This window comes from Gasterosteus aculeatus, chromosome 8 (genome assembly GCF_964276395.1).
Source record: "Gasterosteus aculeatus chromosome 8, fGasAcu3.hap1.1, whole genome shotgun sequence".
In the NCBI taxonomy this organism is placed as follows: Eukaryota; Metazoa; Chordata; class Actinopteri; order Perciformes; family Gasterosteidae; genus Gasterosteus; species Gasterosteus aculeatus.
Genome location: NC_135695.1, coordinates 23,221,937 through 23,243,287, shown reverse-complemented (window position 1 = coordinate 23,243,287; position 21,351 = coordinate 23,221,937). Strand labels below are relative to the sequence as shown.

Genomic DNA, 21,351 nt, shown 5'->3' with positions numbered 1-21,351 from the left:
TCAACACACTTTAGCTATGTGGCTTCACCATTTCCTGCTGGGTTTGGACCTCAAAGGGTTATTTCTAATTATTTTATCATAATAGCAGACTTCCTCCAAGACATTCAAATACCGCCATATAACAATAACAAGACAACTGCGAAAAAGCCATTCAAATTCTTTGAAAAGACTGGAACATCTCATTGCTGGAAAAGGGGCCGCACAAAGCCGGTTTAAGCCTATTTATCTTATTAGTTATCAGATGGATGCTAGTTTGTGTTTGTAACTGAATCCCCCATAAACACCAACAACGTTGGTCACAATGTTCCACAAGCTTCTGAGCCTGGATCGATTCTTTTCCCCACATGCTTCCTTTGGGCAATGTTATCAGAAACATTCCATAAAGTTTCATAGTTGTTGAGACGATACTCAAATACACTTATAGAGCAATCCAGACTGAATCCAGTTAGTTTGCCAAACTTCAAACATGTCCTAAGGAATTAAAACCTCGATGACTTGAAACGTCCGGAGGGCGCATGCGCACGCAGCGAGCGGCAGGGAAAGTTTTGGCATCCTTGTGTTTTAGACGTTTTAAGGGTCAGACAGTGAAATATGTGCAGTGGTACAAATATCTTAGGACAACGGTTGACTCAAAACTGAACTTGAAACTGAAGCAAACAGTGAAGTCATGTACAAAGGGGCAACAGCGTTTGTTTCGTCTGAGGAAACTGACAAAACCATGATGACCATATTATATCGTGTTTTTCTTGAATCAATTTCATCCAGTTCTTTTGTTTCATGCTTTGAAACCTTTCTAAAACAGAAACTCGCACAGTGGTCCCCAACCTTTTTTACCTCACCGACCGTTTTCATGTCAGACAATATTCCGCGCACCGGTCGAGAAGGTCCGGCGGAATAACGGGAGGGTAGTAGTCGTTGTGGGCGGAACGACCGACGGCGGGGGGGGGGGGGGGGGGGGTGTAGTAGTCACGCGCTCTGTTTTCGCTGGTGGGCGAAACTGCCGCGCACGGTAAGAGGACAATTGTAAACGTGAAGAAAAACGCCTGGTGACGCGTGGGGAATCTGTCAGACGGACGAGCGCACATAATTAGTAGAAAAGCCGGTCAATTTTCAAAATAAAACATTTTTCAGAAAAAAATAAAAATTCCTTCTGTGGTGCGACCCGGTACCAAACGGCCCACGGACCGGTAGCGGTCCGCGGCCCGGTGGTTGGGGGCCACTGGTCTAGCTGGCTGATTGGTGAGTGACAGCTTAACTTGCACACCAGACAGTTGCAAAGAATAACTGGCTCCATTTTAAAGGACGAGTCTCTCCCTTTGCACAAAGAATGTCAGCTTCTTCCCTCTAGACGGAGGTGTGTGGTTCCAGAACAGCAGAACAGCTTTGTTCCAGATGCTACACAAACGCTTGTGTACTTATTTCTTTTATTTATTGATTGACGGATTTGTAGCTTTGTGTACTTTTATCATGTTTGGCTTGTGATCTGTGTTTTTTGTAATGTCTGTTGAGATGGAGGCCTCACTCTCTATTGCAAACCAGGTCTACCTACGGGTATAAATAAGAGTAACCTGAACCTCATTAAACTCTGAATAAACCAATGTTATTCGAGACGCACAAAGTCAAGTATCTATTTCAAATCCTGCTCTGATATTTCTCTCCAGACTTCCCTTCTGATACTTAATGCTGTAATGTACTAACCGGTACTAAGTACACTAAAAACAAACTAAGAGGTAATGTTACAAAGATCTTGTTTAACAAGGAAAGACCAGTTATGTAAGTCCAAAGTCACGAGGAGAGCAGAGTCCAAATGGCTGATATGTTTTTAAGTGCTTGATGTACTGTAGTGTTGAAAAGCTCAGACCTTCTTCCTGCTGCTGGTTCAACTCTATTTTACTATGTGGCTCTTTCATTTTTTGTTAGGTTTTGACCTAAAGGGGTTATTCCTGTTTATGGTTGTTTTTTTCATAATAGCTGACATCTTCAAAAACAGGAATCCTGCAAATTATCCTCCAGGACCGTTGTCTCTTCCCATTGTGGGGAATTTCTTCAGTGTGGAAAGGAAACATCCACACATTTATTTTACAAAGGTATAGTGCAATATCTATGAATTGTAATTATACCGTGTGTTTAGTTTATTGAGATTTTAATACATTTAAAAATCACTTTCTTTGATTGATTTAACTGAATTCATTTTAAGTGTGGTATTTCTAAAAGGATACTGATGTATTCAGGCAATACTAACTTTCTACAAGTTTCTATTTTTTTAAACAGAGCTCATCAACCTTTTGTAACTAAACAGCCACTTGTAGCTGTGAATGAAAAAAACATAATGTGAGAGAGGCACATTTAGATCTAACACAATCAAAATGCCCATATATTATGTATTGTTGTATTTAATACAACTAAATTACACACGGATGGGGTAACAGATTCATGGGAATTAACGGCAGATGCCAAAATCTGCTGGTCTAATTGAAAGTAAAAAATGGTAGTCAAAAGTATGAACAATAATGCTGATAATAAATGGTCAACCTGGATTGGATCAATTAGTAGGTTCTGGTTTTCAACTACTTAGAAATGATATTTTGTGTATTCTGGTTCATCATAGTTTGTTCCATAATTCGTATTCTGCAGCTGGCGGACATCTACGGGAACGTGTTCAGCGTCCGCCTCGGTCGAAACAAAACAGTGTTTGTTTCTGGGTACAAGATGGTGAAGGAAGCCATAGTGACGCAAGCCGACAACTTTGTCGATCGACCAGACAACGCAATGGCTGATAGAGTTTACTCAGGAGACTCAGGTATAGAAAAATTCCCTCCTGCCCCCCTCTCCCCCCCCTCTCTCTCTCTCTCTCTCTCTTTCTGAGTCGCTAATCCTTTTCTCCTCTGCATGCTTGTGTCTAGGTGGTCTGTTCATGAGCAACGGGGAAACATGGAAGAGACAGCGACGCTTTGCATTGTCTACCTTGCGTAGCTTCGGCCTGGGAAAAAGCACCATGGAGCAGAGTATCTGCGAGGAGATCCGACACCTGCAGGAGGAGATAGAGAAGGAAAAAGGTGGCATGAACAATAACGTCATTATCAGGAGCTCTTCAGTGGTATAGCATCGCCTGAACAGCAGACCTCTCTCCTCCAGGTGAACCTTTCAACCCAGCCAGCCTCTTCAACAATGCTGTGTCCAACATAATTTGCCAGCTGGTGATGGGGAGGCGGTTTGACTACTGTGACCACAATTTCCAGTCCATGCTGACGTATCTCTGTGAGATTCTTAGGCTGCAGGGCTCTGTATGGGGTCTGGTAAGTGAGTAATCTCCAATGAGAAGAGGAAGTCTTTGGTCAAAACTACAAATGGTATTTGATAATGAAAGGTGATCCACTGTGTCCTCTGAGTAGCTGTATGACTCATTTCCAAGAGTGATGAAGCACTTGCCGGGTTCTCACAACAAAATCTTCAGCCACTACGATTCCCTTCTGGACTTCATGAATAAGGAGGTAGAGAGTCACAAGAAGGACCTGGACCACAGCGATCCCGGGGACTACATCGATGCGTTCATCATTGAAATGGAGAAGGTCAGTGAATAAACTGCAGTGTACAATGATGTGTAGGGTTAGGGTTACCTGTCAATCTACTATCATCTCACTACTGCATCTTTTCTGTGTTTCTGAATAGCACAATGAATCAGATCTGGGCTTCACTGAAGCCAATCTGGCTCTGTGCTCTCTGGATCTGTTCCTGGCGGGATCAGAGACAACCTCCACCACTTTGCTGTGGGCTTTGGTTTACCTCATGAAATACCCCGATATTCAGGGTAGGCAACATGTTGCTGCACATTGGAAACAAGAATATGAAAGTGTCCAGCATTGTTTGTACAAATGCACATTTGTGCTTTGAGCTGCACGCTAACATGAGCAGGCTAACATATTTCCCAACGGCAAGTGTAATATAATGTACACATTAGTTTAGTATGTTAGCATGCTAAAATAAACTCACTAACAATAATCACATCATGAGTACAGTGAAGGCTGAAAATAGGGGCAGACGGGGGAATCCCCGGTGGGCCTCCATCACCACCCGGCCCCCCTCTGACATTGCCAGATCGACTACATTCAATGCCTCACAGATCACGTTACAATTGTTGGCAGCTAAAAGCAAAATTTAGTCATTACTAATTGATAGTTATACTACTCCTCCTGATCTGTATTCACACTGGTATTGTAAATATCAGGTATCTCGATATTTATGCCAGTTTTTAACTTTGGGCCTCTATGATTGAGTTTGACACCACTGATCTGCCTACTCAACATTTGCGTCACCGGTTTGGAGACAAAGCCGCTTTGGAACGCCAGCCGGCGGCAAAGTGTAATATAAATATTAAAAAGTCTTTGACTTATTTAGGAAACCACGGACTGGTGAGACGAGTTATTGTTTTGTTATGCACACACACACAATATCCCACCTACCATGCAACGTTTTTCCCCCCAGTCTGCCCTTGGCTGAAAATGGTAAATGGACTGTATTTGTACAGCGCTTTTCTAGTCTTCTGACCACTCAAAGCGCTTTAACACTACATGACATCATTCACCCATTCACACTGATGACAGGAGAACCACACACACTGACACCTGCCCATCAGTAACTAACATTCACAAGCAATGTTGGGTTAAGTGTCTTGCTCAAGGACACAACGACATGTGGGTTAGCCGGGCCTGGGATCGAACCGACAACCCTCTGATTGGAGGACGACTGTGCTCCCCACTCACCCACAGTCGCCCGGACAAAATGAACATAGACATTTTCTAACCTTGTTCCTGTATGCTTAATCCATTATATGTTGTTATTATTCAAGACAAAGTCCAGGTTGAAATAGACGGAGTGATCGGACGAAGCCGACAGCCCAGTATGGCAGACAGACCCAACCTGCCCTACACTGAAGCTGTCCTCCACGAGATCCAGAGAATGGGAAACATCGTTCCTCTCAACGGAGCCAGAATGGCCACCAAGGATACAACCCTGGGCGGTTACCTAATACCCAAAGTGAATTTAACACATAGCCAAAATGTTGCAGCTTAACAAGAATGTCTACGAATGAAAAATATGTTGTTGTAAAATTGTATGGTGTTAACCGATGGATCTTGTTTTCCAGGGTACTACCGTGATGCCCAGCCTAACCTCTGTGCTGTTTGACAAGACTGAATGGGAAACTCCACACACCTTCAACCCTGGACACTTCTTAGGTGCTGAGGGAAAGTTTGTGAGGAGGGAAGCGTTCTTGCCTTTCTCCGCAGGTACATTGCATCTATTCCAATATAAAGCATACGTAAATGTGAGTACATTCGTTTATCCCTTCATGTTGAATCTCCAGGGAAACGAGTGTGTCCCGGGGAAGGCCTGGCAAAGATGGAGCTGTTCCTGTTTTTGGTTGGTTTACTACAGAAGTTCTCTTTCTCTGTTCCTGATGGAGTAGAGTTGAGTACAGAAGGAATAACTGGAGTTACCCGTGTACCACATCCCTTCAAGGTTTACGCAAAGGCTCGCTGAATCACTTTACGTTTCATGTACACAATGTGTAATAAAAAGGACAAAGCAGCTTTTGTAGAGAAGCTCATCTCAACTTTTCCCTGTTGTATCATTGCCTCATGTGTTGATGACTTTTATTCTCCCTGTCTGTACGTTCAATCATATTTATTTAAGGCATAAAGGAATGTCTCGCTGGATGCAAAATATTCCATTGTCGGTTTTCCTTGTTGATGATAAAATGAGGTATTCTCGTTCTTTACACTATTATTTCATGTGTGAGTCCTATAGTCAGTTTGTGGAGTGCATGGGTGGTAATTTAGTGCTTTAGTGTTTACATTCAAAGGTAGACTGTGGAGGATTTTATTTAATTTATATTTTAATTATCTCACATGCTCATAAGTTTACCTCCAATTTTGCTCCCCAAACACCTTAGTTTGCAGATATTTAAATCAGAGAAGTCATATTTTGCTGTAGTAAACCCTTTTGATGAGTTCAGGTTTTGGATTGCAGTACATAGAATCCTGCCCACAGCCATAGTTGTGAGTCGGTGGCACAATGACGGTTGATTTAAACATGCCCAAGTCCTCAAACCAGGACCAGAATAAAACTTGTCAGAATTCGACAAAGTAAGCAGCGAGTTATGTAAAATGTCCACACAATGCCCACGCTGCTCAATGACACTGCAAGCTTTTGATAACCTTTAATCACTGAGGTCTTTACATTGTACTAACCTGTGTTCAGAGCCTGGCTGACATCTACGGGAGTGTGTCTCTGCCTTTGTAGATTTAAGGTGGTGACTGTTGCAAGATGGTAAAGGAAGCCATAGTGACTCAAGGCAACACCTTTGTAGATTGACCAAGGCATGCAAAGGGCTGTTATATATAGATATATATCTATATCATCAATTGTTCGGTCACATTTCATCTCTCTCACTGCAGAAACAAACAGTTGCCCCACTTTCCAGAACGCAGGAATACAAAAAAAGAGGATAGAAATTTAAATTTCACATTACATTTATCATTGTGTGACAGCTGAAGGATTTGGGTTTTTAGCTGATTTGTCCTATTGGGTCACTCTGCACCACACAGAGGTCATTGTCTCTCGAGTTGCTCGGAGTCAGCAGAGTGCCAGCCCAGTGATGATGGAAGAATTGAACCTCGTCAGTCTCTGGCTCATCTTCTGTGCCTCACTATGTCGCTGTGTGGTTTCCTCCTGAGGTTTGGTCTGCCGGAATTTCTGCTTTTGTTTTTTGCATTTCTCCTTCTGGTGTGTTTTTGGGCCAAAAAGGATCCACCCAATTTCCCTCCAGGACCGCCATCCCTCCCTTTTTTGGGAAACATATTCAATATTGAATCTAAACAGCCTCATATTTACTTAACCAAGGTAAGATGACAATCATATTTTCATTTCATGAAGAAGTGTTTTTGTGAGTAGCAGCAGAAGGTGGAATGTAGTTTCCTATTGACTGTCTTTACTCCACCACTGTAGCATGTTGTTGAAACCGATAAAGGCAGATTAGAGAAGAAGAGTCTGCTTCAACAGAATATTAAAGAATTTATGCTAGAACCCTGCTGCTAGTAGGTCAGTGTCATAGAAACCATTGTCTTGAAATATGCATCTTATCAGAGGGACATGCCAGACAACAGGCCACTCATTACCTCCTGCCTCCACAGCTCGCTGATGTTTATGGGAATGTGTTCTGCATACGTCTGGGGAGACACAGAACCGTGTTTGTTTCTGGGTGGAAGATGGTGAAAGAGGCCATAGTCACACAGGCCGACCACTTTGTGGACCGGCCTTACAGTCCAATGGTGACCAGAATTTATTCAGGGAACTCAGGTGAATTCAACGAACAACATCTGCGTTAAAAAGTCCCCCTATCTTGGTAATGTTCTGTGGTCATTGTCTGTCTCAGCAGGTCTTTTCTTCAGTAATGGGAAGGTGTGGCGGAGACAGCGGCGTTTTGCCATGTCCACGTTAAGAACCTTCGGCCTGGCCAACAGCTCCATGGAGCAGAGCATCTGTGAGGAGAGTCGCCATCTGCAGGAGGCGCTGGAGAAGGAGAAAGGTTGGCAAGAACAGAACAAATTGAATTGAATGAAAAGCAAAAATACAGACCTTTCTTGTACCCAGGAGAGCCATTTGACCCTGTGCCCCTGATAAACAACGCTGTGGCCAACATCATCTGCCAGATCGTGTTTGGGAGACGCTTCGACTACACCGACCACAACTTCCAGAGCATGCTGAGGAATCTGACCGACATGGCCTATCTGGAGGGCTCTATATGGGCCCTGGTAAGGCACAACTAGCAACCTCACCAGGCTAAGGGCATTCCACACATGGATCACAACCATTTCATGTCATTATCAGTCAATACAATTTTCTTTTGTGAAAGTAACATTTGTCACTGTCAATTGGTTTCTTGCACCAACTTGTGTTAATGAAAAGGAAAAAGGTATAAATATATTTACTCTATTTACTCTCCAATCAGCTATACGATGCATTCCCAGCAGTCATGAAACATGTGCCTGGTCCTCACAACGGCATCTTCAGGAGCTCCAGGTCTTTGGAGGCATCCATCAGAGCAGAGATAGAGCGGCATAAGTTGGATCTGGACCCCACAAACCCACGAGATTACATCGACCTCTTCCTCATCGAGGAGAAAGTATGATGCTCACAGTGTGGACTCAATATGAGTGAGAGAAGAGAAACCAACCAGCCATGTGTTTGTCCCTTCACCTTGCTCAACAGCACAGCAAAAACCGGGACTTGGGTTTTGATGAGGGCAACCTCGTTCTGTGTTGTCTGGATCTGTTCCTGGCTGGGAGCGAGACCACTTCCAAGACCCTGCAGTGGGGCCTTGTCTACCTCATCAAGAGCCCTCACATTCAGGGTGGGTGCCAGTAGATTAGTAGATAGAGGGGGCAGGCCTACAATCAACTAAATGCTTTTTATTTGACTTCCTAGCCAAAGTGCAGGCAGAGATAGACGGAGTGATCGGACCGACCCGCCACCCCACGATGGCTGACAGACCCAACCTGCCCTTCACCGACGCTGTAATCCACGAGATCCAGAGGGTGGGAAACGTTGTTCCTCTCAATGGACTCAGAATGGCCGCCAAGGACACCACGCTGGGTGGCTACTTCATACCCAAGGTGCCTCTACTATTAGCAGTGGGTCGAACGTCAAAGGCTCTGGATCCGGAGTCCAGACCAGATACAGGGTTTAAAGGGAATGCCGATCATCCGGTTCTGAGGCGGTAGAAATAGATTTACACATGTCTCACTAAAATGACATGAAAAAGGTACTTACCGGATCCCGGATAATTTAGCCCTTTAACTTCCTGCACATTTGAGTCACTATATTGAAAAATGTATTTACCATGATTGAACCTGATTGAGCCGTCTCTACCACTTGGTTTACCAATCTTATTGAAAGAAATCCAGTAGATGTCACTGTGTCTTTAAGACGTGTGCCTTCCAAATTCCTCTCACTATTTTTGTTGAAAATTTCAACGGGAAGCAAATTTATTCAGAATATCACAGCTCACAATGTTTTATTGAACAGAATTCCAAAACAAAAATGAAAAAGGGTAAAAGTGATTTCTTTAAATTGTGCTCTACCAAGCGGTTGAATTGTCACTTCATTATAAAGGTAGCAAAGTTAAGCTACTGTAAATAAGTCACCATTTATTATGAAACAAACATAATTAATTCATTTTTATACATAGGATACATGTAATCTTGTGTCACCCAATATGTGCTAAAATTATGTCATGAGATTTCATGTTTTTTGGATTGTTCCCCTAATTGTTGTATGCTATCCCCTAATAGCATAACTGGAAATCTGAACTGTGAAGAGTTTCTAACAACATATGCTCCCATTACTTCATTCATTTAGAGTGTTCATTAATACCCAAACAGAGAAATGCAAAGATTTGAGTTTTAAACCGGAAGTTTGTGTCAGATTAAGATCCTATTATTATACTATGAGTAGAAATATATTCCTGTGCTTGGGTTTTTTCAGACTGCCAAACGTTGATGAATCTGAGCCATTGAAGGTTTATTTAATTAAAACAAACCAACTCATTTAGTATGTTAACCCCTTTTAAGGATAAAAGGCTGTAAAACAGCTGATCTATTCATTTGTATGTATGATAAATGTTAAAGTAGGCTAATGTAACTCAACACAATGAGTATAAAACGTCACCTGGAGATGTATAGTCAGAGAAGAAGGTAATAAATACACTTTAAGAAGCGAGAGAACGGAATAAAGACCGTTCACTGGCTGCAAATCTTTTTGTTCTTATGTTTTGAGTTTCTTTGTCGTGACTGAGATATCTCAGAAACATCTGGAGGGAATTAAGAGTTAAAGAGTTGTCTAAAACGACAAGATGATAAGAATATTGAATTATGACAATTTCACCCAAATATGTAAAAGGCTCATTTGATGTGCAGGGAACCTCGGTGATGACCAACCTCACCTCGGTGCTCTTTGACCCGGCTGAGTGGGAGAAGCCGGACTCCTTCCACCCGGCTCACTTCCTGGATGCTGGAGGGAGGTTTGTGAGGAGGGAAGCGTTTTTACCTTTTTCTGCAGGTAATAAACCCAAATGCGTGGGCAGGATACACGTGGGTCATGAAATTAACACCATCGCTTTCTCAAAGTGAGGTTCAAATATGAAAATGAGGAATTATATCCTTATAGTTCATTGTAACCCATTTCCAGAATGAGAAATTCTGAGAATGAGAAAAAAAGAGTGTTTAAAGTTGATTACTGCCAAGAAGAGAATGTTTTAGGATTCATCTATGGACACAATGGAACTCTAAATCTGTACTGGGTGTTTTTATTCCCACTCTTTCAGGAAAAAGGGCGTGTCTCGGTGAAGGACTCGCGAGGGCAGAGCTCTTCCTCTTCTTCGTCACTCTGCTGCAGAAATATCACTTCACCACTCTGGAGGGGGTCGAGCTGAGAGGAGACGGCGTCATTGGAGCGACTCGCACGCCTCATCCCTTTAAGGTCTACGCTGAAGCTCGCTGAATCCTCGTATCTACGAATATAGACGCATATCTACGTGAATCGATGATACATACTAGTTATCGTTGGTGACTCTTCAGGATCTCTGCTGCAGCGCGATGATTGTATATGATACATTCACACATAATGATGTAATAGCATTTTATTTAAAGTGAAGAAAGCTAAGCGGTCACAATAACCTTTGACCTTTAAAACTGAAGACCAGGAGAATGTCCATATTATTATTAATAGGACTCATTTGCATACTGCTGCTTCATTGTCACATGCAAAAGCTTGAATAAATAAAGTCATTTGTGTTGATGTGAAATGATTTAAGCTTCTCTATGGAACAAATGACTACTTGTATTTAAGAGATTAAAACAGAATTTGTTTGATCTACTCACAAGAAAACGTTTAACGGAATCAAGACTTCTCGTTGTCGCTGTGCTTCTATAAAGATCCACACCAGAAATGATAAAACATTTACAACAAAATCAGTTCAAGTTCACACTCCAGGTCAGACAGCCAATTACCCACAATTCTAGAGGAGAAGGCTGTGATGTCAAACACAAACGTGTGAGATGTTCATGAATGAAGGAGCTTATGAATGGATGAACGAGATTTTTCATTCGTCAAGTTTGATTCTCATTTCAAAGTATTGATGGATTCATGAATCAAGTATCAGGTTTAGAATTCAAGTTTTCAATAATCAACATTCATATTTGGGTGTGTATATATTTTTTCGTTGAGAATTAAAAAAGCATTGATGAACTGTTCAAGTTCAAATCCTGAGATGTTACAAGAGATGAAGGATTTATTCATTATAAAAGTATTCAGATGAGATGAAAAGGAGCTTTAGCACTAATGCACCTGGAGTTTGTGTACAAGTAGAATGTGTAGTACAAACTCCACCTACAGGTGTACTAATGTACTCTGGGGTCAATCAGGTGATCCGTGACTCCTCCCCCTTAAGCTCTGAGAGGAGATGTGTTTAAGGTCACTTGTGATGCTCACTGTTGGAGGGGAGTGAGAGGGTCGGTCCCCTGGCTGAATACAGGTGGCAGGACATGTGACCCTGTGACCCTGAGGCTCTACTTGGAGGTTGCAGAGGTCGCGCTGATGGAGAGCGCCCGGCGAGGTGCGTTTGAAACGTGCCTCTGCTGGGACAGGAAGGAGGGAGTGGGGGGGCGAGCGGAGGCGGGGCAGCCGCCCAGACGAGACTCCAGCGCCAGCTTTTGGAAGTTCAGGCTCTGAGGACCAACACAGAAGTTCAGGAAGTTTGTTTTTCTTCTAATATATTAGATCTTATAAATGAACACTTCATAAAGTGTATTTTCAGACTGTTTATTAGTATTTTAAACACCGTGGTGGTCCTCTGCAGGGTAGATGTTGAGATGGAAGTAGCCTAGCAGCTAGCGTAGCCTAGCAGCTAGCAACCTGTTCCAAGCACCACCAGCCTTAAAGTGGTTGATTTGCCATTGTGGACGGAACAATGTTCTACCTTGTTGTACCAGGCGGTGACCATCAGCTTCTCCTCGTACTCCCTCAGTTTGTTCTGCTCACATTGCCGCTGGAGAGGAAGATCAAAAACACACGAGTCAGCACGATTAGAAACAATGATGTGTTCATGGGATGAGAAGAGAAGAGGATTTACTTCCAGGTGGAGAATCTGTTTATCCCGATCTGTCAACTGGTTCCTGAGGTTCTGGATCTCAGCAGTAGCCGGGTTCAGTTTAGGATCCAGAGCTCGGATCACCTACGAGAGCAAAGGCAGCTTCATGGATTCATGACATTTACTCATGTCCCAAATAGCAACAATACATATTTTACTCATTTGAACAACTTCTTCTCACTCACGTTGCGAGCCTTCTCCAGGTACATCTTGTACCTCTCCTCCATGGCCCGCATGTCGTCGTCCTTCTTCTTCAGAGCAGCATTCAGCTCCTCCAGCTTGGAGGCTAAGAGGCCGTGGAGGTTAGAGGTCACATTGAGGCTTCGCTGTATTAGGGACTGAAGAGACATTAGTACTCACAGGTTGGAGTGTTATCAGGTTGAAGGTCCTCCAGCAGCTCCTTCTTCTTCATGATCTCATCCTGAGCCTCGTTCAGCTGGACCCTATGGAGACACACTCTTTACTTAGCTCTCATTTGGCTCTTAGCGTGAGCTCCCTCTACTGGAGGACTCGTTCACAGCACATCTCAAACGACAATCAAGAAGACAAACTTACATGTGAGCATCGAGCTTCCTCTTCAGGTTGGACTGAAATTAGATTGAACACATTTGAAGAGGAGTGCATGTAAATGAGATGAAGCTTAAAGTCCTTCTACTCACATCGTCAGATTTGGCGCCCTGACACTGAAGTGCTTTCTGCAGATCTTCCACCTGCTGCTGAAGCTCACTGATGCGCTCTCGACTCAACCTGCAGACCAGAGGACAATGTTTAACACAATCGGGTTTGTCATGATAACGTTCGGATTAAAGGAGGTTGCTCACCGGTTCTCTGTGTCCAGCTCACTTCTGGTCCTCTGAGCGTCCTCCAGCTGGTCCTGCAGAGACGAGATCTTCTCTCTCTCAAAGTCCTCCTGCTGGACACTGAGCATCTTGTTGTCATGCTGCAGCCGGATGAACATCTCTCTGAGCCACAGACACACACACACAGATGAACAAAGACACATACACAGACAGACCTACACGCCCTCCCTCAGGTGAGGGTTACCTGTACTCGATGGGAATGAGCTCAGCTGCCAGGTTCTCATGGCTGCTGGAAGGAAGGATCCCTGAAAGCAGGTTTCTTCTATTCAGATTGTCGAAGTCATAGATGTGAAACATCAGAACATCATGTGACTCACCGGTTTGGGAGAAATGTTGCTGCTGAGCCTGAGAACATCTCATCTCCTCGTTGATTTCCTTCAGAGAATCTCTCTCCATGATGGTCCTCTAGTGGAGACAGTTAAATGTCAGGAGTCACACTCAGCTCAGAATGGAGCAACGGTTTAATAGTCAGAAGAGATGCTGCTTTAGCTTCCAACGAAGCTTCTCAGACGAGAAGCTGTTTATGTCGTCATACAGAAGAACATGACTGTATTCATAAGCAGTTAGGAGGAAGAACTGGAGTGTGTGCTCCACCACTCTGGTCCTGCAGTTTGGGTTGGCTGTCCAGTGTGAAGACAGCAGTCCACTATCTGTTCCTGAGGGAAGGTCGACTTTGTGTCAGAATTGTTAAGGCTGCCTCACCTCTTTTTCCTTCATCACAGCTTCGTGCTTCTCCTCCAGCTTCTTCATCTCGTAGGCCAGGTTGTCTGCTCGCCGAGACTCCTCCGTCACTTTCCTGTGTAGCTCCTGGACCTGACAGAGTCAACCCAACGGTCTGTCACACTGAAGGGAAATGTGCACCACGTATGACGTGAGATGATCCTCAGCCCACCTGTCTCTTGTAGGTCTCCAGCTGAGCGCGGGCCGCGTTGGCTTTACGCAGCTCCTCCTCCAAGCTGACGGTGTTGTGCATGTAGGTCGTGTTGTTCTCCTCCAGCAGCTTCATCTGCCTCTTTAGATCACCCAAATTCTCCAGTTTACGTTTGTATGTGTCCACAGAGGCCTCCAGCACCACCACCCGATCAGAGCAGCTCCTACAGAAGATCAATACGAGATCAACGGCAATATGAAGAGAAGACAGAAAGCTACAGCTGAGTTCTACCAGAAGGTCTCATCGCTGGGGGCTTCATCATGAAATATTACAGTGCGAGTGGACGCTTCTTTTTGGTGAGAACATTGGCCAGCTGCTCAGTGACATCATGAGCTCCTTCTCCACATGACTGGGAAGTCTGCATCCAAGCTGCTTCTGAACCTCAGAGGAGGAACTATTGGAATCGCAGACAAACCTCAGAACGTCCAGTTCATCTTTGAGTGCCCGAGACTCTTCTGCCAGGCCGGTGAGCTCGTCGTTGCGGTGCTGGACCTCAATCAGCTGCTTCTCCAGCTCCTCACAGTGGATCCGGTAATCATCCTTCGCCGCCTCCAGCCTGAGCGGAGCAGACGGAACCGTTCAGCAGCCTGTCAGCAGCCCGCAGCCTGTGACTTCAGCTCACCTGAAGTTCTCTTCCTGCATCGCCTCCACATGCTGCTGCAGCTGGCTGTGCTTCCTCCCGGAGGGGGTGCTCGGGTCGTCGAACGTGTCCAGCTGACTGGCGCGGTCCGTCAGGACGTCGTTCTCAGCCAATAAGCTGTTCCGCTCTTCCTGCAGGACGGCCACCTGTCCAGGTACAACATGCCACGCTGGATTATCTCCACATACTGTGAGCATTACATCTATCTAGGTCTCTATATCTACACGTAACCTCTGTATGAACCGTGCTGTCCCACAGTGGGACCACCAGAGCCCAGACTCTACACCCAGAGTCCTTCTTGCACAGCAGCTCCAGGCAGTGGAGCTCGGCCTTACACGAGCATTTCCACTGATGCTCCGGCTGCATGTGGCTGGACCTCAGGTCTGTCCACAGGAAGCCCTGAGGATGTAACCCATAGCAGAGAATGAAGCTTCATCACCTGGATGTCCAGCTCTTGGCAGCGCTGAGCTAACGCGTCCTTTTCAGCTTGAAGCTCAGCGAGATCCTCCAGGGCTTTTTTCAGCTGCACACCAGAAGGAAAAGCAGAAAAACACAGAACTCTGGTCAGAGGTCTCCAGAGGCTTTCAATGATGTGACCATGCACCATCATGGGGGGGGGGGTATATGACACAGCGGTATACGTATGTGTGTTTCTCATATACAAGTGTTTCAGATGAGTTTTATATATGTGCGTGCAGAGGATGTACGTGTCTCAGTAGTCGTGAACATCCCCTCATAGTAATCACAACGTCACTAAAGATAATCAGAGTCAAATAGTCCTTAAATCTACTCATAATTCCTTAATGTTAGAATGCTAAAATACTATAAGAACTACCAGATGATAATCAAACCGACCTGCAGCTCCAAGTCTCCGGACGGTTCTACTCCCAACGGGCCGACGATCTCTCTGCTCATGAGCTGAGGAGGCAAAGGTCTCTGGGTTCATGGCTCATACACACACATCACAACATCTGTAGTGTGAGGGATGTCAGGATGGACTCACCTCCTGGATGGCTGTCATGACAACGTGCTGTACGGACTCCTCCAAGGTCATGATGATCTGAATGTATTCTGCCAGTAGAACCATCAGTATATGAACACACACAGCAGAATCCCTCTACATCCACACCAGGTACCCGTCGGTGTGTCACACACCTTGTTTACGCTCACATCTGACAGCACAGCCCAGGACGAGCTGCAGCAGCCTGCCCAGCTCCACCGGGTCAGAGTGCTCCGCCACCACGGCCACGTCGGGCAAAGAGAAGGTGGAGATCTCCTGGGCCAAGACCTGATGGTGCAGACAGAGGAGTCCGCTCGCCGAGTTTCATTTACTGAGGTTCAACCATCAAATGCACTTACCTCACTGTAATAATCCACCACCATCTGAAGGATCTTCTTCAGGTTGTTCATCTGAGATCACACACACACACACACAGCATGTTGAGGGCTGTATCGGGTCAATCCCTCAGCACTGACCAACATGTTGAGAACCTCCAATTATTATTTACTTATTATGTCCCAGTAAAACTCATGTGCAACGTGAAAGGATGCAGTCACAAAAGATGTGATAAAAGAACGTTGGGACAAACGTGCACACATGTACTCCAGAGCAGTCAGAGCAGACTAAGCCAGGAGGCGCTCAGAGCGAAGGAGGATGCAAAGAAAATGGTCACATTTATTTATTTCTATTAATTTAGAACGAACATTTGATGCGTGTTACTGTCTGTACCCAGTAGGGGGCAGTGCAGCGTGGTGCTTTTGCCTCAAACCTGTATGTGAGCCTCCTCACTAGGAAAGTGATTTATGCACTTACATCAGCACAGCATAACTGAGACCAGCATGTTTAACCAATGAGTGAAAAAACAACTGTGGTGCGTGGAGTACAGAGGGTGCGCCGGGAGCCGCAGGGTTGGCAGTTTGAACCCCGGCTGTGAGTAGCACACTACTCCTACTTTGTGGGCTGGTTAAAAATGTAAAACCATGGATTAAAAATGCAATGTAAGTTGCTTTGTATAAAAGTCAACTAAATTACATGTGATGCAATGAGCCGATTTTATTCTTTGTTATGCATGGACAGAAACTTGTGTGAAGTATCGGTTTGCTATCAGTCATTTATTCTAAAATATCATAGTTTGATTTCTTTGGTTGATATAGTATTAATACAGTTTTTTCTGTGATTGTGGTCAATTTTCTTAAGCATGAAACGAAGTTACAATTATTGAAAGTAACAGATTTTTGACCGAGTGTCGCCTAGCACCTCTCTGGGGGACCATCACCTTATCGTGGTGGAGAGGTTTGTGTGTTCCTATGAACCCGACGGCTGTGTTGTCTGGAGTCTTGTGCTCCTGGTAGGGTTACCCTTGACAAAGTGGTCTCAGGCGAGGGGCCAGACTAAGAATAGTTCAAAAGGAGTTTACTCCAGTGGTCAAAAGGGTCACCTCCCTACACCCTAGGGTTGTTATCTGTGCATGTGCACCGAACGGCAGCTCGGAGTATTCAGCCTTTTTGGAGACTCTGTATGGAGTCCTGCATGGGGCTCCAGTAGGGGACACCATAGTTCTACTGGGAGACTTCAATGCGCACACGGGCGACGATGGAGAGAACTGGTGAGGCGTTATTGGAAGGAACGGCCTCCCTGATCTGAACCCGAGCGGTGGTTTGTTATTGGACTTCTGTGCCAGTCACGGATTGTCCATAACAAACACCATGTTCAAGTGTACATGGTACCAGAGCACCATAGGCCAAAGATCGATGATCGATTTTGTAATCGTCTGATCTGAGGCCACAGGTTTTGGACACTCGGGTAAAGAGAGGGCCAAAGCTGTCAACTGAACAACTGAGCTGGGTCAGAGGATGTGGGGGAAACTCAGGTCAGACCTGGTAAACCCAAGTGCGTAGTGCAGGTGAACTGGGAACATCTGGAGGAGGCCCCCGGGTCCAAAACATTTAACTCACATATCCGGCGGAGCTTCTATCACATTCCTGTGGAGGTAGGGGACATTGAACCAGAGTGGTGTATGTTCAAAACTTCCATTGCTGAAGCAGTGAGTTCTGGCCTCAAGGTCTTCGGTGCATCAAGGGGTGGTAACCTTCGAACGCTGTGGTGGTCACCGGTGGACAGAGAAGCTGTCCGACTGAAGGCGGCCTTCCGGGTCATGATATCCGGTGAGACTCTGGAGGCAGTTGCAGTATACCGACAGGCTTGAAGGGCGGTATCCTCTACTGTGAAGGAGGCAAAGCAGCGAGTGTGGGAGGAGTTTGGGGTAACTATGGAGAAGGACTTACGGTCGGCACCAAAGTGCTTCTGGAAGATCATCCAGCCCCTCAGGAGGGGGAAACAGGGAACCATCCAAGCTGTGTACACTAAGGATGGGACCCCGTTGACCGCAACTAAGGAGGTTATCGAGCAGTGGAAGGAACACTTTGAGGAACTCCTGAATCCAACTACTACGCCCCCTTTGGTAGAGGCGGAGCAGGGATCATCGTCAATTTGCCTGGTGGAAGTCACTGAAGTAGTCAATCAACTCTGCAGTGGCAAAGCCCCGGGGATTGATGAGATCAGTCCAGAGATACTGAAAGCAATGGGTGTTGGGGGGCGGTCATGGATGACACGCCGCTTCGATATTGCGTGGAAGTCTGGGACAGTGCCAAAAGAGTGGCAGATCGGGGTGGTGGTACCGCTCTTCAAAAAAGGGGAACCAAAGAGTGTGTGCCAATTTCAGGGGTATCACACTACTCAGCCTCCCGGGTAAACTCTACTCCAAGGTGCTGGAAAGGAGGAGGCCGATAGTCGAACCAAGGATCAAAGAGGAACAATGCGGTTTTCGTCCTGGGCGTGGAACGACTGACCAGCTCTTTACTCTTTCAAGGATCATGGAGGGAGCCTGGGAGTATGCTCATCTAGTCTACATGTAATTGGAGAAGATGTATGACTGGGTCCCCCAAGAGATAATGTGGGAGGTGCTGCGAGAGTCCCTACTTGGCGCCATCCAATCCCTATTACACCCAAACCGAGAGCTGCGTTTGGGTGCTCGGCAGTAAGTCAGAGGAGTTTCCGTTGGGGGTTGGACTACGCCAGGGCTGCGCCTGGTCACCAATCAATTTGTGGTTTTTATGGATAGGATTTTAGGTCACTCAATGACAGGCAATGACTGACGAAGCGATCCGCAAACAAATAAATCTACAAATATAATCTATTTTGTTTTATTTATGTGTGCATTGAAATGTATTTGTAAATCAAATACATTTGTGAATTGGTCTGTGTGCATTTGCAATTATTGAGACTGATCTGACCCCATATCAATAAGACATTGTTGTGCAATGTCTTACGGTCGATGTTATGCAGCACCTGCCACGTCAAATTCCTTGTATGTCCAACGTATTTTGGCCATAAATGTTTGTGAGTCAACTGTGAACAGACAGAGTGGGGGGACAACATCAGAGAGGACGATGGCGGCGCCTCAGCTCGTACCTTCAGTCTCCAGTTGTCATCAACGTCTGCTTTGATGCGGCTGAGCCACCCGTCAGAGAACCATGCCGGGTCTCTGCAGCACACAGAGGGTACTCGCTCATTGTGTGTAAGCGGAGTTAATAAATACATTATAATAATACTATCTACATAACAAGATCACATCTGATGCAGCGCTTGTGTCTGCTCTCACATCTGATACAGGGCCTGTGAGATCGCTGCTCCAGTAGTCAGATCCTCAACCGTTCTGCAGGGCGCCGGAGTGTTGAAGGTCTGCAGCTGAGGAGAACAAAACAAACAGGTTGTCAAACATCATTCAGAATTATGAAATACCAATTATTATGCAAAACACTGACTCAATGACAGGCAATGACTCGATCACTGACTCCATGACAGACAGTGACTCCATGACTGACTGGCAAATGACAAACTGAAGCACACAGGTAAGGCTGCTTCCTGGTTTCACGCGACCACCTGCAGCCTCCGCCGGGACGGAACTCACCCAGATGACGAGGCTCTCGCTGCGCGCCGGGTCCCTCGGCTCCATTTGTCCGTTGTTAGCTAGAAGCTAAATTATTCCCTCGCACCTGTCGGCTCTTCCGCTCTTCTGCTTCCTTTGACCTCACCTGCTGCCGACAGGATCCGCTCGCTACGTCACGCGCGCACACCGGACACAGCGAGCGCCGCTCCGCCAGTAAAGCAGCGTAACAGGTACGCGCATGCCGTTGTTACGTAGTCCTTCGCTTCGGTTGAGGTGAAGTGAGTCGCATCCAATCAGCGTTGAGGTCTGTGAAGATTGACGGCTGTTGTAACGCGTCACAGCCAATCGGTGAGCAGGATCTTCCCCACATGAACTGACCCTTCACTGGTGGTGTGTGTGATCCCAGCACAGCTGCGCTCATTAACGGCGATACGTACGATTCATTAATATAGAATATAATTCCACACAGGTGAGTAGAACCCAGTGAAACGTTTATTACGTACCAGCTGTCATGAAATAAAACGTATTTAGTCAATTAAAGCATTTAATCTGCTGTCAATACTGTAGGATATTAGATATAAACTGTAATCAATAGAATAATACCAATGTACAGCTATGCCTATGTTGTATTTAACGTACTGTAATCAACAGGTGAGCTGGGAACCACAAGGTTGGTGGTTTGAGCCCCGGCTGCTCCATGTCCCACTCAATGTGTCCCTGAGCAAGACACCTGACCCCTAATTGCTCCCTGGGCAAAAATGTAAAAAGCCATGGGTTTAAAAATGTAATGTACATTTGAAATCCGAGTTACATTGAACTCCCCAGGAGACTCCCACAGGTGTGGACACTAACTTTCATCGGATCGGTATAAATACCTGCAGGAACCGTTGTTCTGGAGTTCGCTGGTGGAGGCAGCAGACGGGCACTATGGGGGGTCACAGGACCCCGTGGAGACCAGCGGCTCCTCAGCTGAGATGTTCTTTTTACCACAACACCATCTCTTTTATTAAATACATTTGATTTTAACCTTTTGATGTCCTTTGTCCGTCCGGCGGTTCTTCATTTTGAACACAATACAAACGTGTTAATCCCAGTGCCACACTTCTTAAACCACATGAAATGTTGCTTCACTCTGCAAACGGCTCCATAACCTCAGCACACATAAGAATCCTGCACAAACGGTAATTGTACCACTCAGTTGGATCATGAATACAAATAGAACATTTTACTGCCTCGATTATCGAGAAAACCTTTGCTGGAATGGATGTGCTCTCAGACGGACACTAAACCATTTCATCACTATGAATGGTTGCTTCTCTCTGTGGGCCCGACTTCCATGTCCCACCTGAGACTGTATTCCACCTCCATGTGCACTTCTCTGCTTTATCTGCGAGACCTCCATCCGATAATCAAAACCGTGTGTACGAATACGTATGTTGCATTACTCAGAGCAGCAAAAATTGGTCCAATTCAACATTTTCACAATATCTACCTTCTATGACCCGTTTTATTTCAGACCAATAGGAAGAAAAACATCCAAAATACACATTTAGTAATCTAGAGTAATCCTAAAATAAATATTTTCCTAATGTCAGTAATCAACTTTCATGTTGATGTGTACTAGTTAATGTTCATTATTCACCTGTATAGTCTTCATGTTTGTGCTCATCTGATGAAGATGGATAATATATATCCCAGGTTCATTGGGGTTATTAATAAACCAAAACATACTAAAGTGGCAGGTCTCCACCCGTCTCCTCCTTCAC

At 45.2% G+C, this 21,351-nt stretch overlaps 3 protein-coding genes across 6 annotated transcripts; 2 read left to right on the top strand and 1 right to left on the bottom strand.

Moving 5' to 3' along the window:
• The first annotated feature begins 1,810 nt into the window (after positions 1-1,810).
• LOC120824066 (cytochrome P450 2J4) lies at positions 1,811-5,614 on the top strand. 2 transcript variants are annotated; one of them, XM_078107847.1, is made up of 9 exons: positions 1,811-2,087; positions 2,635-2,800; positions 2,904-3,056; positions 3,136-3,296; positions 3,393-3,569; positions 3,670-3,808; positions 4,847-5,034; positions 5,144-5,285; positions 5,363-5,614. In XM_078107847.1, the coding sequence occupies exons 1-9, from the start codon at positions 1,896-1,898 to the stop codon at positions 5,536-5,538; spliced, it is 1,494 nt and encodes a 497-aa protein (XP_077963973.1). In that variant the 5' UTR covers positions 1,811-1,895; the 3' UTR covers positions 5,539-5,614. The 2 variants fall into 2 exon arrangements, with proteins under 2 accessions (XP_077963973.1, XP_040040576.2); XM_040184642.2 differs by lacking the exon at positions 1,811-2,087 and having other exon boundaries at positions 2,634-2,800.
• Positions 5,615-6,588: 974 nt separating this feature from the next.
• Positions 6,589-10,862, top strand: LOC120824065 (cytochrome P450 2J6). Of its 3 annotated transcripts, none has more exons than XM_040184640.2 (9): positions 6,589-6,900; positions 7,191-7,356; positions 7,436-7,585; positions 7,651-7,811; positions 8,009-8,182; positions 8,269-8,410; positions 8,485-8,672; positions 9,975-10,116; positions 10,382-10,862. In XM_040184640.2, the coding sequence occupies exons 1-9, from the start codon at positions 6,709-6,711 to the stop codon at positions 10,555-10,557; spliced, it is 1,491 nt and encodes a 496-aa protein (XP_040040574.2). In that variant the 5' UTR covers positions 6,589-6,708; the 3' UTR covers positions 10,558-10,862. The 3 variants fall into 3 exon arrangements, with proteins under 3 accessions (XP_040040574.2, XP_040040572.2, XP_040040575.2); XM_040184638.2 differs by having other exon boundaries at positions 7,433-7,585; XM_040184641.2 differs by lacking the exon at positions 6,589-6,900 and having other exon boundaries at positions 7,116-7,356; positions 7,433-7,585.
• On the bottom strand, positions 10,682-19,909 carry hook1 (hook microtubule-tethering protein 1). The gene is made up of 22 exons (XM_040184636.2): positions 19,607-19,909; positions 19,298-19,383; positions 19,108-19,180; positions 15,996-16,046; positions 15,792-15,924; positions 15,640-15,707; positions 15,492-15,554; positions 15,076-15,159; positions 14,619-14,782; positions 14,412-14,552; positions 13,958-14,159; positions 13,768-13,878; positions 13,383-13,470; positions 13,250-13,310; positions 13,027-13,167; positions 12,865-12,952; positions 12,761-12,792; positions 12,566-12,648; positions 12,391-12,491; positions 12,188-12,289; positions 12,035-12,103; positions 10,682-11,783 (listed from the first exon to the last, which is right to left on the bottom strand). Exons 1-22 carry the CDS (start codon positions 19,649-19,651, stop codon positions 11,625-11,627), a joined length of 2,145 nt encoding a protein of 714 aa, XP_040040570.2. The 5' UTR covers positions 19,652-19,909; the 3' UTR covers positions 10,682-11,624.
• Positions 19,910-21,351: the final 1,442 nt, after the last annotated feature.